Source organism: Laccaria bicolor, genomic scaffold (genome assembly GCF_000143565.1).
Source record: "Laccaria bicolor S238N-H82 LACBIscaffold_13 genomic scaffold, whole genome shotgun sequence".
In the NCBI taxonomy this organism is placed as follows: domain Eukaryota; kingdom Fungi; phylum Basidiomycota; class Agaricomycetes; order Agaricales; family Hydnangiaceae; genus Laccaria; species Laccaria bicolor.
In genome coordinates this window covers 868328-882969 of record NW_001889884.1, presented here as the reverse complement: position 1 = coordinate 882969, position 14642 = coordinate 868328, and the positions used below count along the sequence as shown (strand labels likewise).

General features: G+C 44.1%; 5 protein-coding genes across 5 annotated transcripts; 1 reads left to right on the top strand and 4 right to left on the bottom strand.

Annotated features, from left to right (window-relative positions):
- Positions 1-1193: 1193 nt before the first annotated feature.
- On the bottom strand, positions 1194-1821 carry LACBIDRAFT_327693 (uncharacterized protein; the record flags this gene model as incomplete). The annotated part of the gene is made up of 2 exons (XM_001881495.1): positions 1194-1712; positions 1777-1821. 2 exons carry the CDS (start codon positions 1819-1821, stop codon positions 1194-1196), a joined length of 564 nt encoding a protein of 187 aa, XP_001881530.1.
- Positions 1822-6608: 4787 nt separating this feature from the next.
- Positions 6609-7536, bottom strand: LACBIDRAFT_298242 (uncharacterized protein; the record flags this gene model as incomplete). Its single annotated transcript, XM_001881494.1, has 3 exons — positions 6609-6888; positions 6938-7218; positions 7267-7536. The coding sequence occupies 3 exons, from the start codon at positions 7534-7536 to the stop codon at positions 6609-6611; spliced, it is 831 nt and encodes a 276-aa protein (XP_001881529.1).
- A 1387-nt stretch (positions 7537-8923) lies between these two features.
- On the bottom strand, positions 8924-9726 carry LACBIDRAFT_298241 (uncharacterized protein; the record flags this gene model as incomplete). Its single annotated transcript, XM_001881493.1, has 5 exons — positions 8924-9112; positions 9164-9250; positions 9301-9320; positions 9369-9616; positions 9674-9726. 5 exons carry the CDS (start codon positions 9724-9726, stop codon positions 8924-8926), a joined length of 597 nt encoding a protein of 198 aa, XP_001881528.1.
- A 303-nt stretch (positions 9727-10029) lies between these two features.
- LACBIDRAFT_298240 (uncharacterized protein) lies at positions 10030-10529 on the bottom strand (the record flags this gene model as incomplete). Its single annotated transcript, XM_001881492.1, has 4 exons — positions 10030-10079; positions 10124-10312; positions 10366-10453; positions 10506-10529. The coding sequence occupies 4 exons, from the start codon at positions 10527-10529 to the stop codon at positions 10030-10032; spliced, it is 351 nt and encodes a 116-aa protein (XP_001881527.1).
- A 217-nt stretch (positions 10530-10746) lies between these two features.
- Positions 10747-12488, top strand: LACBIDRAFT_327691 (uncharacterized protein; the record flags this gene model as incomplete). Its single annotated transcript, XM_001881663.1, has 8 exons — positions 10747-10825; positions 11257-11260; positions 11315-11333; positions 11378-11394; positions 11501-11582; positions 11787-11810; positions 11863-12236; positions 12332-12488. The coding sequence occupies 8 exons, from the start codon at positions 10747-10749 to the stop codon at positions 12486-12488; spliced, it is 756 nt and encodes a 251-aa protein (XP_001881698.1).
- Between the last annotated feature and the right edge of the window lie 2154 nt (positions 12489-14642).

Here is a 14642-nt window from a genome sequence, read left to right as displayed (position 1 = left end):
GGGGGTACTTACGGGTACGCGTTCTTTTTCTGCGAACCTGTTTATTCGATCCAGTTAACGTGTCTCTTACAAAGGGGAAGAAGAGGACGTACGGGTGTCGTAACCTGCAGCAATAACTGAGAATGACGTTGAGGGAGCAAAGAGTAAGGGTAAACGTACGAGGTATCCTCCAACGAAAACACCCTCCTGTACCCGTGCACCTTGTCCAACGCGAAGAACGCTGCCCTGTTATATGTTCATTTCAACCAACAATGTTTGAAGTGAGCAGGGGAAAGGTCGTACGCGAGCACTATGGTTAGAATCCTGCGGCCTTGTTAGCTCTTACAGTAGATGTGATATGAAGTCAAACTCACCAATCCGGGGCATAGGAGAAAAGTAACCTCTTCCGTCGAAGAGCGGACATTGGACGGCGGGGAGGCATGATGGAGTTGATTGATGATGGGCAAGAAGGCCGAAGTTTGAAGTGGCTCTATTAGTATTGGGGCTCTATGGTCTTGGTTTTGTGGCAGTGTATACGAAAAGTAACACACTCCCCAAATCGGGTCAGCGACACATAGGGTCACAAAGCGACACATTGGGTAAATAAACGACACATTTGTGTGCAATGTGTCACCAATTCATGTGTAGTGTGTCGACAATTGAATATTGTCAACACACCCCGATGTGGACCATTTGTTCAAAAATTATTCTAAGTTCAAAATTTCTGTACTCATGTAATTAACAGTGTAGATTTTATAGACAACTTATGATACAGGAAGGGAGGCTATGTACATTAGGAGACAGCCCCTCCTCCTCGAGAACGGTAGGGGCCCCTACGATGTCTATGCGGGTTCCTACCTGATCCTCGCCGTCTGCCGTTCACTCGCATCGGGCTGTACACGCTGGTGTTTGGCTCGAAACAGAGCTTTCGGCCCTACACGTTGGTGTTGGGGTCGTACATCCGACATTGGGTTAGAGAGGTCGGCGTTGGTCGTACACACTGGCGTTGGGCTCAAAATGTCAGTGTTCGGTTGTATATGCTGGTAATGGGCTCAAAACAGAGGTTACGCGTTGGCGTTGGGTTCGAGACGTCGGAGCTGGTTGTTCACACTGGCGTTTGGCTCGACATGTCGGTGTCGATTCGTAGACGATGGCGTTGAGTCGTGTTGGGTCGGTGTCTCAACAGTTGTGCCGTTTGTTCCTACTAATATGGGTTATGCGAGGTGGGTCTGTGGGGGAGAGAGCGGGGGTGGAGGATGGGGGCAGACTGGGGAATCGTCGACGGTGCTATTGACCGTTTGTGGATCATGGTCGTTGGCGCCCATGGCTGTTTGTCGAATGTGGTGATGAGCCCCCGTGGCCGTTCGTCGTGGTGGGCACCCATGGCCGCTCGACGATCGTGGTTGTGGGCGGTCGTAGCCATTCGTCGATACTGGTGGTGGCCCCGTGGACGTTAGTGGGCACTCGTCGTCGTCCGTCGATCCTGGTGGTGGGCCCTCGTGGCTATTCGTCAATGGTGGGGGTGGGCCCTCCTGGCTGTTCGTGGGGGGTCGTCGCCGTTCCTCGATTGTAGTGGTGGGTCCTCGTGGCCAATTGTCGATGGTCGTGGTGGACGATGAGAAGAGACTGGTGACGTGTGACAGCGCGTTTGTCACCTCACCCAATTGGGATGTGTCCAACTGTGTCGCACGTCCTCTCATCCTCGCCACTGTGTCGAGGATGAGCCTTATCCCCTTTTGGGGAGTGTGACGCTCTACGTATATCCTCATACAAAAACTGGGAGAGATAAGCACATACCTCGTAATAGACAGTGAGCATGTTGTTGTTGATGACAGAAGACATGGATGAAGCTATTGATAGCGAAGATAGGTTGCAGATACAAGGACTTGTGAGGAAGAATGTAAAAGTTGCGTAAATTGAGCAGAGGTCGTGTATGTCAAGTCAAAGGCGACTATGTTCGGTGCAGTTTGTGGAAGAAAGACCTCAGCAGGACGACAACATTTTATAGCACCCCACGCGTTGTCAGATGTGGCCTCGGAAGTCGTCACCTGACCGCGCTTTCCTTTGTCGCCGTCTCGTTATGTCGAACAATGGCGCGTTGGCGACAATCCGGACACAAGGGGCAAACGGCTTTCATCGCCAGGTAAAGAGGTGATAAATAGTAAATAACTATGTCAAAATTTTTATTCCACATTTGTTGAAAAAATGATCAGTTAAATAAAATTCAAATTTTCTTGGTCATTATCTTTGCAGGAATGATTGATAAAAAGAAAATGTTGTTGCCAGAGTAGGAAGATAAAGATCAACCCTGTTTTGCCACAGCAACAAAGATGAGGCGACAAGTTATTGTCATTGAAAGCCTGTTCCTGACATGAGGAATTGGAACAAAGAATTTAACTAATTGCCAGGGAATTAGACATTCTTATGCGGGCCAGATCACCTCGTTGCTTTGCAAATATGTAAATTCTTTGTTCCTGTTCCCGCATGTCAGAATGAGCCTTCAATGACATTAAATTGTTGCCTCGTCATTTTTGCTGTGGCTAACCCTCATCTTCCTACTCCAGCAACAACATTTTACTTTTATCACTCATTTCTGAAGCAAGAAAATTATAATTTTATCTAACTGCTCATTTTTTCTGCAAGTGTGGAATAAATGATTTAACATAGTTATCTACTGTTTACCACCTCTTTACCTGGCGACGAAAGCTGTTTGCCCCTTGTGGGAGCTCGACACCAAGATAGTCCAATTATAGTGGTTGATGGCAGTGAGTACCGATGAAATCTGGCCTCGAGTCATGCCTAATGGGGCTCATCTGAACAGACAAACACCCCAAACTGAAGGACCCTATGGCCTGTGTAAAAGAGTGGAAATATTACATCTTTGGTCCATTTCCAGTCGGCAGGAGTGCGTAGATTCGTTTCGGAGCGGCCTAAAAAATGGATGTGCGGTGAACTGATTCGACATTCCGGGGTATGGTACCAAGGAAATAGGGGAAACGAAGAGGACGAAAGGACTGCGCTTTTAATGAACCCCTTCTGAAATCACGGAACGGCAAGAGAGTGCAATAAGCCTAATTGATTTTCAGACTGACCCAATGCTCGCATTGCTCCAGAATCAAACGCTACCCTCATCTCTGGGATGAATATTGCATGTGGTGCTTGCAAGAGGTCAATACGGAGGGAGGAATGGCGTGCTTAAGCCGGACCAACGTACCAGGGACCTGTTTAATTTCTATAATGCACTCAAAAAACGACGGATGTTGCAAATTGATGACTAACCTCACATTTCTTTTGCAGAACAGCAGATATGAGACTGGTATGCCAGTCAAAGTATGACCGTTGTTCGTGTGATTTGTGAAACCTTAATGGAGCCCACGAATAATGCAAGACCATGAGTCCCAAGTACGGACGTACACTCCAGCAGGCAACTCATTGCGGAAGTCGTCTCAAAGATTGCTCAAAGAGATGCTTAGTGTCCCTTTAATCGCAGGTAAGGTCGATTGGACTCCCAGAAGCAAGTTTGACACCAACGCCCTTTGTTTCACTGGACTCTCCGAGGCAGTGGAAACGAAACCACAGAAACAATTTGCAAACAGAATGGAGACGTTGAAGATGCACCTGACTGTGATGCATACGCAAACAAATTGGCGCAAACAAAGCATATTGAACGTGCAGTGACCAGTCAACGTGCAGTTCGCTTAAGTTACCCGCCGCTGACACGTTGACGGGCCCTAGTGTGGCAGATGGCGCATACGTTAGGTTAAATTTTCAGCCAACATGCTCCACATATCATTATTATCATTTCTTTGGTATGTGTTTGGTTACTGGTAATCTGCCATATGTGTGCGCTGCACTCGGTACATATTTTCTGATCCTTTTCTTACCAGATAAAACCGTTGACTTGGCGCTTCAACGCCACCCCTACGTTAGCTGAGAGTCACGGTGTCGCTCAATAGTCAAGACTTCAAGTCAGGATATAATCGAGGTCTAACCAATCTCTGTTGGTATGTCGGTCAGTACACGCGCTGTCACTGATGTCAAGCTTTCCATCATTACTTGATTATTACTGCGCGAAAGCTGGGTTCAATTCCCGGACAGAGAGTCAAAGACTTCTTCACTCGTTTTTGTCGCTTATAATATCAGATTGGATAACCAGTAGATCCGAAATTTGGGAGGTCGTGGTTTGTGCTTCTGATTTTTGGAAGATCAAGTTGGATAGCATATATTTTTGCTCTTCACTAGTGTTCAAAAGTCCAGTTAGGTCTGGTTATTGGGTGCCCAGGGGCTCTAACCGAGACTGAGACTGGTTAGCCTTTGTCCCGAAACCTAAAATAACCTAACCGGACCGCAACTAACCAGTTACGGTTGGTTATTTGCAGTTACTAACCGGTTAGGACCGAAAAATAAAGAATCGGTTATAACAAGGCAAATATGCTCATATGTATCTTGATAGATATTATTTCTGCATATTCTAGCTTTAAAACGAGCCCAAGAACGCTAAATTCGGTGAATAATTGACATATTTATGCAATTATCCTTGAAAGTCTACACATTTGAATGATATTTTAGAGATTTGACTGTAACTTAGTCAAATTTTAAGCGTTTTCGACGTTCTCAAGTGCGTTTTGAAGGTGTATAATAGGGCTGGTTATAACCGGTTATTTAACAGTTAGTTAACCGCAAAATAACCGGTTATTCCATTTTCGAAATCAACTAACCCTAACCGTGGTTAGGTTAGTGTTGCGGTTAGGTCCGGTTATTTTCCGGTTATTTTCCGGTTAACTAACCTAACTTTCAAACACTACTCTCCACTTGTTGGATCGTTACTGTGATATAATACCCTATGTGGTGTATCTTGAATCTCTTAAAGAATTTTAGGATGGTTTGATACATTTGAAAAAATTTCACAGAAGCTGGGGTTTGGCTCGTTCCTAGTATGAAAGAAGGACGGTTCAATCCAGATGTATCTCTTTATCTCAAGCTGAATCGACCACTATGCACAATCCAATGTTCTTATGACAAATCTAATCACTCTTTGTTAGTATATTGGTTAGTACATGTGCCTGTCATCCTAGCCATTGATCTGTGCAAAAGCTGGGTTTGACTCCCAGACAGAGAGATAGATGGTTGTACATGTTTTCAAAGTTGAAAGAAAATACACATGTTTGCCTTTTTGAACAGAACATAAATAAATTGCATTATACCGCACACCTTCACACTGTATAAAGCAACATCCCTCAACTTCCCAAATTGTACTAACCCTCGTTGAAAACACAATCAAAAAGTCACAGACACAAGCCGTACTGTAGTAAAATTATCCCCACAACCCAATTCCAACCCCAATTCCACCACCACTTCCAGCTCAAAATCAAAATGCTCAGTATCACATCCTCATCCTTCCGTCCCTCACTCTGAATAAGTATTATACAAATGCCATCGGCATCTCTTGTTTTTTTTTAGATAGACATGCTCACCATATGGACAGTATAAATTGATACCATAACATATAAACAACATCCCTTGACTCCTCGACCGTTGCATTTAACAAACAAAAAATCACGAAAACTCGTACAGCAAAATAACCAGCAACCCAATTCCGTGCGCATACCACTATGCACAATTCAATCCGTGTTGAATCCCTTCAAATGACAAATTTACCCAATCTCTGTTAGCATATCACACTTGAGACAGTGTCCAATCTGTGCTTGAGACAAAGGTACCTCCATAATCCTAAACACATGTAAAATAATAAAACAATTAAGCATGCATTACATATTGATCAACTTAATTCGATAATGCATTAGCATATCACACTTGAGACAGTGTCCAATCTGTGCTTGAGACAAAGGTACCTCCATAATCCTAAACACATGTAAAATAATAAAACAATTAAGCATGCGTTACATATTGATCAACTTAATTCGATAATGCTGAACAATAAGAACATCAAACACTTATTTGAACAATTGCTGCAAAGATTAACCTGAAAATGTTTGGTAGCTATGGGAGAGGTTCTCATTGTTGACCTTTTGTAATCAGTGTAGAAGACAATAAAAGTTACTCATTTTCAATTCCACATTCACATTAAGTTGACACCTATGAACCTGCGGCACAATCTGAAATTCACCAAATGCAATTTTTGGAGTATATATTGCACCCACAACATTATGCATATTTAAAATAGTGAATGCCTGCTCATAGCCCTGCTCAGCCCCGCTCAAAAGACATGCCTGGGTTACTACAAGGTCCTTCGTTGGGATTTTGGCATCGATCTTTCTCCTATATGACTTCGCTTTCAGATCAGAGCATCCGCAGATGTCTTGACTAAAACACTGAATCTTGAATTGATGCCCTTTATGCAGGCCATCCAAGGCGGTGACCGTTTGACGTGCCATTTCCAGTCTTTCTGGTACTAGATACTTGAAAGGGACTTCCAATGTTAGAAAGCCGACTTTGATTTTGACTGTGTCCCCAATGACCTCCCAAAATTTGCCGCACTTCCCTTCGTGTTTTCCACCATAAAAATCGGGGTCCGTGTTGACCAACCAAAGGTTCAGTCTCATCCCATCAAAGCAACCATCCCTGAGCCAGTAAGGGGGAGGGGCTGCAACATATCACGTCAGTAAGCGCTATGTAGTTGTTTGGATGTTTCCACCATCATTGCCAGGGCGAGGGGTACATGAGCTGGGATTCCAAGCAGGACTTGCAGGTATATCTCCAGGGTTGGGAAGCGGGGTTGCTGGTACTTCAGGTGGTGCCGTGTGGAGCATGTGAGGATATGGTATTGGTAAGGGGGTAACATTCTTCAATGCTGGGTTGGCCGTATTGGGCGAGGGGAGATAGTCAGAGGAGGGGCCAGCCATCAGCACCAGGGGAAGGGAAGTCACTGGAAAGAGCCCTGCATCCATGCTAGGAATGTGTTCAGTAAAGTTTTTTTATGATGTATATAAAAGCATACTTGAGGTGAAGGGAAGAAATCTTGAAAGGTTCTGGGCGGTGCAGTTGCGCCCCGAGTTCAACAAGGACCCTTCCATCACCCATCATACTTTTAATATGGCCTCGATAGTTTTTGAAGTTGCCTTGGGTAACAGTCACATGCTTTCCGATGAGATGACTATTTGGGTCACCCTTCATTGCGTCCTTTTGTGCTGCCATCAAAGGAAGCTTAGAGTCAGTGGCTGTGGCATTATAATGGAACGCTGGGGTAAAAAACTGAACGATGCCAGGAGAAACTCCTACCTAGACACTGAAATCAGTGATAAATGTAACTCAAAAAGTTGTACTTACTTCATTTCCTGTCTTGTCATTGTCTTTATTCACAACCCACCCAATGAACCCCTGGTGAACCCCGGCTGTTACGCGTACTGCATCTCCGACTTTGATGTTTTTTCTAAGCGATGACAGGGGTAAGGTCGATGTGAGTCCGTTCTCCGGAAGGAAAACATCTGCTTCATTCCCCTTGATCTTGCTAATCCGTCCAAATAGCCCCTTCTTGTCACCTTCAATAATCTTAACAGCATCCTCCAGGCGGAAGACGTGGGTGGCCATCTTCATCATCGTCGCCGTCCTTGCCTCAAGTGGAATCTCAGAACAGGCACTGAATCTCGCAAATTCTTCAGGCGTCGGTATAGCATCCTCTGGGGCATACCAGTCGGTATCCAATTGTTGTAGAAGTGCATATCCATCTTCATCATACAGAACTCCCTTGAATAAGGAGTAGCAGTTTCACTTCTGAAACGCCCTTCGAAACCGGTGCTTTGCTATTGTCAGGTTGAATAACGTTTGAGGGGGGCGCCAGCGCTGACACTCTTTCAGTAATTCGGGGTTGGGATTGTATTTGCCTGAAAAGTGTTTGTCGTCTTTGTTGTCTATGGGATCTTTGTCATCACCGCGCTTTTGAGGCTTTTCATATATGACTCGAGGGACTATGTGGACGTCGAGGAGAAAGGATGGACTTGCAACACCACGGAAATTTTGGACGGAAAGACATTCAGCAGACCTTGACAAAGCCTGGTGACATTGTCTCAGGAAGAAGCCTCGAAAAAAACTCTGCCTGGTTGTGCGGGCTGCCCAAAGACAGCTCGTACTTCGAAGTTGGCAGGAAATCTTGTGTCAGTAAGGCGACGAAAGACGCGAAAGACTGTATGTTCCTCATAGCCAGGCTAAACAAGTTAGCGCTAGACAAATGCAAAAGAAGTAGTTTACCTTGACGATTATGTTCCATAGAGGGGTTTCCCCTCCGTTTCCTTCATCATCAACAGCTAATTTGGATTTCAACTCATCGTCTGACTCAAGTCTCAAATCTCCTGGATTGGGTTCTCGTCAATGACCACCGGAATTCAAATGTTGCAAAAAGCCTTCCCAGAACTCGTCGTCATTGATTGGGATCAAGGCTTCGCGGAGAAGATGCCTATGTGTTGAATCCGAATCTCCAATTGTCAGCTCTTCATCGTCTATCAGATCATCTTTTGAAGTTAATGTTAGCACAGCGCCAGATGTTAATCCTCTTTTACATACCCAGGTCATCCTCCTCGTCTCCTTCACCTTCACCTTCCCTGTCTGAAACTTGAGCCTCAAAATCGATGAATCTGCTGATATCGTCATCCTAGAGGTCCTTGCTTTTAATATCTATAGAGCTATGCTTAAAGTTGGGAAATCCTACCTGGAGCTTTCTACGTTTCGTTGGCCTTTCTGTGAGCGATTCTCGGGTCGTGGTCTCTCCTGCTGTTCATATTCATAAGATCATTACTAATTACTTTCAACTAAATATGAGTCTTTACATCTGACATTCGCGATACTGGCTAGTCGTACTTGTATGAAGTTCGGAAAGTGTGCACCGCCGCTTCGAAATTACTTTTCACATGTTGACTTTAGGGCCGTTGCGAAAAAGCTCACGTGACAATTTCAAATACAATCAAACTACACAAATTAATGATACAATGAACTAATGATGGAAATGAGGTCTAAGTTTGAGGCAATTCTGTATAAGGTCAGAAATTCTGTCAAATGGGAGGTTGAGAAGAATAGCTTGAACACTGCAACAGACTAAGATAATGCAAACAATCTGCCAGAAGGATAATCCTGCTGAGTAGACGGGTGGCGGTGGGGTATTTTGGGCATCTTCTGCGATTTCCTAACAGGGGCTTAGCGGGGTGGTGTGGCTGATAAAATCCGGATGGGATACCTTGATCGGTGCCCAGATTTTAATCGCAATGTCATGAGTGTCAGATGTTCCTGTTACAATAATAGATTTTCTGTTGTCCGATATTGCCTAATGGAATTCAGTTAAGACAAATGGGAGAAGTGAACAAGATCTTGTACATCAACAATTTGGACCAAACCTACCACATAGTAAGTTGAAGAACAAGAACACGGCGGAGAAAACATACCTTTCCTGTGAGGTAACGACATTGACAGATGACCTGTGTGGTGGTCATAGATCCGCAGACAGCCATCATCACTCCCCACTACAATCAAAGAAGAATCCATTACCGAGGAAACGAGCAATGGAACGTTGGAGTTGATGGGATGCCGAAACGAGCGAAGCAGCTCCTGAGGGGGGATCACATATGTATCCACACCATCAATGAGGTTTGAGACAATCAATGTCCCACTGTCACCAGAAATGGTAGCATGCCTGCTAACATTTCTATTTAGTAGGGTAGGCTGGAAAAGAAATAGAAGTTGGGTGTACATTCTCGTGGGCAGACTGTGGCACCACTCCTTCACCCAGTTTTCGATCTTCATGCAGAGCCTGCCAAGTATTTTAAATACACAGCTTAGATGATGTCAAACGCTTGCATACACTTGGTGTGACTCCAAATAACATATCAGAAGGTTTGAGCCTCTGTCATGGAAGGAGACATTTCAAATGATGAATGGGTCAGAATCGAGGGTATGAATGAGTTTGAAATGTCCTTCGCAGCAGGATTAGCATAATAAGATAAAAGAGGGGGGAAATTCTGACCTTCCATATCCAACTGCCATACTTTAGCGCAGCTGCTACCAGCAGATGCAATGCGGCGGTGATGGGTATTGAAGGCAAGGGTTTCAATATGACCCTCGTGGGCTGGAACTAAACATGTAGTGCGGTAAGGTTCCTGCATCAATAATTAATAGGATAATGAGAAGAAAAAGGAGAAACTTATGTCTTCCTGGGTTTGATGGTAAGCAAACATTGTTCCATCAGCACAACCGAATGTGAAAGTAGTGCTGGGGCGGTTTGGCGAGATTGGGGTCCAGAAAGCAGCAGAGACAGGTCCATTGAAAGTGACGGAGATGGTTTGTTCGAGACTCCTGTTGAGGATATTCCAGATGAGTAACAATCCGTCATCTGCTATCCCAGGGTCAACGATGCAGGGACGGGGGATTGATGAGGACACATACCACCACTGAGGAGCATCGTAGCATCCTTGTTTAATTTCAAAGTGTTCAACGGTTTAGTATGTTTGACCAGTGTGTGCTGACACTCAAACTGGACAGTATATAGCGTTAGCAGATGAAATCGAACGAAGACGAGAACTTACAGCAGGAATATAGCTGTTATTCATGACTTGATTGGATGGCTGAGAGGGTATCGGGCTAGAGATTAAATGAGAAGGACACAATAGAAAAAAAAAAGATCACGCAGCGCATATACTGGGGTGGGTCACTATGCCGAAAGCTACCTCCGTGCCATCTAGCCTGCTCATACCGCACCGACCATACGTCTCTTTTTTTTTTTTTGTCTTATTGTACTCATCGTGATCATCTATAGTAAGGTACAAAATGTTCTATTCTACATTACATTTCTATGCTACACGAAAAGGGGGAGCCCTGGTGAGGGAAGGAGGTGACAATGATGAAGGTGGGAGAAGGGGAAAAGAATAAGACTTGTGAGCGGGATTGCAGTGCGACTTTAGGGCATGCTAATTGGGGTCGGTAATTTCCGCTTTCTAAAGCACGTGTGGTTTTGAAGCGAAACAACCCTAAAGTTGTGAAGTGACAACTCTAAAGTTCTGAAGTGATAGCCCTGAAGTGGTCGGTACATATACAATGTCAAGTGGAAAAGCGCCCTCTTCCCTCTTCCTCCTACCTTACCTTCATGCAATACCTCCTTATTCCCCTGCGCGATACTCAATCCCTTCTATTCTTTTATTAATTGTACTTCCTACGCATAGACACTTTGTAGATACTCTTGCAGAATCAAATGTGGAATAGTTAGGTACACCTAAGAATGATTGAAGAAAACAAAAGCAATAAGTGTGAATGGAGATGATACTTGTCTCCATTTTGAAGTGGAGTAAGTACAATGAACTGTGATCACCTGACCATGGCTAATTGTGCACATCAGCAGGGTAGAGCTTCCAGCTATTGTGAGTCACATTGATGTGACTCGTATTGTCACCATGGTGCTCAGGGCAACTATATTTCACAGTAAGTTTTCGGCCGCTCCTGCAACAACCTTTCTAATTTATTGTCTTGTAAGTTTCCGGACAACTGAGATAAATACCCATGTTACATACACGAATTCCATCCTCAGTCCTCAAATTTTAAACCTCATTTTTAATATACGTCTTCCTTCGTCTGGACAAGTAACACTGCCAGCAGCGTTTGTTGAAAAGGTGCGACTTGCTCGTTGTCTTGGATGATGCGCCATTGACTTAGTTGGTGTCTCAGATACTATTGTCATGTCGCAGTAACGGTTCTTCGAGAAGATCTCAAACAGACATAAGTACATCTCATCGCTATATTCATCATCTCAGTCCACGTTCTCACAGAGGTCTGGCTATGCATCAGCGATTGGGTCTGACAAACCATCCTTGCAGCCACGCGCCAAGAGACAGAAGCAGGTCTGTATTTGTTCCTTTCCTGCGGCGGCTCTTGCTCAACTTTTCTTTCCAGGCATCCCCTTTGCATGCAGAGCCTGACACATTTTGCTCTCCTGATCCTGCTAGTCCCACCCTTCTTCTTGATCTCCCAAATGAACTTCTGCATGTCATTCTTGGCAACCTTACCGATTCCGACTTATTGAGCCCGGCACTCTTATTCAACCGCAGACTCAGAGCCAATGCTGCACGCACATACCTTGCTCGTGCCAATATAATTGGAAATAATAATGGGTACATTTACATCAAAGACATTGTTGGATGTATGGCCATCATCCTCCTTTCCACCATGCCCCTGTTTGACAAAATCTCGCTAACTTGCGACCTCTTCTACGTTGTTGAGTACGGGAGGCACCTGCGGAAGCTGATTGCGGCAACACCTCAAGTCCGGTTCGTTTGTATTGAATTTGATGAGAGAGAAACAGAGTTGTTGCATGACACAAGAATTATGGAACCTCTCATTGCCTTCTTGGCGTCCTTGAAAGACACATGCTTCAGTCTTCAGCTTCAGAGATCAAGGTCATACTTCACCCCTCCAACTTGTTCCCTCACTATCCCACTTCATCGTCCTACGCGGCCTGTCCATCAGCTTCCCACTCAGGGTTTGCTGAAGGGTATCAGTTCATTGGCAGTATCTGCTGATTTGACCAGAATTCCAAGTTTGCACCAGTGGTGACCAATATTTATCATTAAACATGGACATAGGTCCATGGCTATTCATACGAACTGTCACAAAGTTTATGAGAGGCATTTCATTAGGATGTCCTATTGATTTCATTCATGTAATTGTCTGAGCTTTTCATAACCTATGGGGAGGTTTTGAGATATATTTCATAAGTCTTCATACTGGTTTCATTACTGATCTCATATCTCTGCCCTGGTGATTTCATTGCGCTTTCATTGAATACTTCATTGAGATGTCCAGGATATTTCATTAGGCTTTCATTAGAATGTCCAGGATATTTCGTTGGGCTTTCATTGAATATTTCATTGTGCTTTCATTTGAATATCCAGGGTATTTCATTTCATTTTCATTAGATTGTCCAGAGCATTTCATTGCCCTGTCATTGAATATTTCATTAGAATGACCAGGATATTTCATTGTGCTTTTATTGTGCATTTCATTAGAATGTCCAGGGTATTTCATTGCGCTTTCATTGAATATTTCATTGAGATGTCCAGGATATTTCATTATGCTTTCATTAGAATGTCCAGGGTATTTCATTGTGATTTCATTGAATGTTTCATTGGAATGTCCAGGGTATTTCATTGTGGTTTCATTAGAATGTCCAGTGTATTTCATTGCACATTTCATTAGAATGTACAGGGCATTTCATTGTTGATACATGATGGGCTCTTGGGAGGGTGGTCACATGACCAACTTCCCAAAATGGTCAAAAAAAGAAAGTTGTAGCCTTGCAATGTAGCTTCATGAATCTGTTTGAATTATGTTCAAAAGTGTTCCCGTTGTGGAGATATGAGATAGATGATCTTCAAAAGCGCCCTGTTTTTTTCTTCTTTTTGCATTTTTCTCCATGAAAACAACACCAAACAACATGATTTCAACACCTTTAAAAAGCTAAGAGAAGCAGCTACAAATACCATATTGTGGGAAAATTCACCCAAAAAGGTAGGTGCATACCCTAAAAGGGAAATTGACACTGAGAGAATACAAAAGATTACTGATAGACTACAAAAGTCAGATATAGATTACAAAGTTTACTAATAGACTACAAAGAAACTACAAAAAGTCAGACATAGACCACAAAAGACTACAAATTGTATATTACAAAAGTTGGACACAGACTACAAAAATTTACTGATACCCTTGACTACAGTTATTGACATATAATTGTCTAGGCCATCCACTAGAAAAGTTTGTAGTGTCTGCTTTTTCATAAGTTTGTATAGTCTACTTTTAAGGGTATGTAGTCTGCTTTTCTGACATTTAGTTTTTGGTGTCCTTGACTATGTATAGGTTGATGGGAGGTCTTTACCCTCCCCCACGTAATCCATATGGACTCCAGTGGATTCCAGTGGCCCTCTTACCAGGCCAGATTGGCTGGCAGAATGCCCAGTCCACTGGAGTCCAGTCCAGTGGACTCCCACTGGACTGCCAGCCACTTTCCTGAGTCCAGTCCCAGTCCAGTGGACTATGAGTCCAGTCAGAGTCCAGTGGAGTCCAGTGGAGTCCAGTGGATTCCAGTCATTCCAGTATATTATTATTATTCTATATGAATACTACTAAAAAAGCGAAAATAGACTATACAATATACAAGCATTACTTACAATTTTATTGATCAATGAATGGAAAGGTTATAATTTACATATAGTGTGGGTCAGTGATAGCTGCAATAATGATTCATGATTTTGTTCAGTCTGCGGGGTGAGGTCATGTGACTTACTTGAGGGCGTGCCATATTGTCATGTCTTCTATTTGCACCATGGTCACACTTCCGTGACCATCCCATTCCCTTCCACCACCACCACCACCACCACCACCCTTCACCACTCCCCTCCAACGCCGCCCACGCCAACGATGCCCGCACCCATGCCAACGACACTCATGCCCACACCAACGATGCCCATGCCAACGTGGAAGGACAGGCCAAGAACAAGGGACGGCGCCCATGACATTGCCATGTCATGGGCCAACGGTATGTATGCCCCACCACCCCAATGCCCCGTTCTCACCACGACAGGCGCCAGCGGCACGCGACAACGACAACGACACATGAGGACAACAACAACACGTGAGGACGATGACGACAACTACACGCGGGGACGACGACGCAC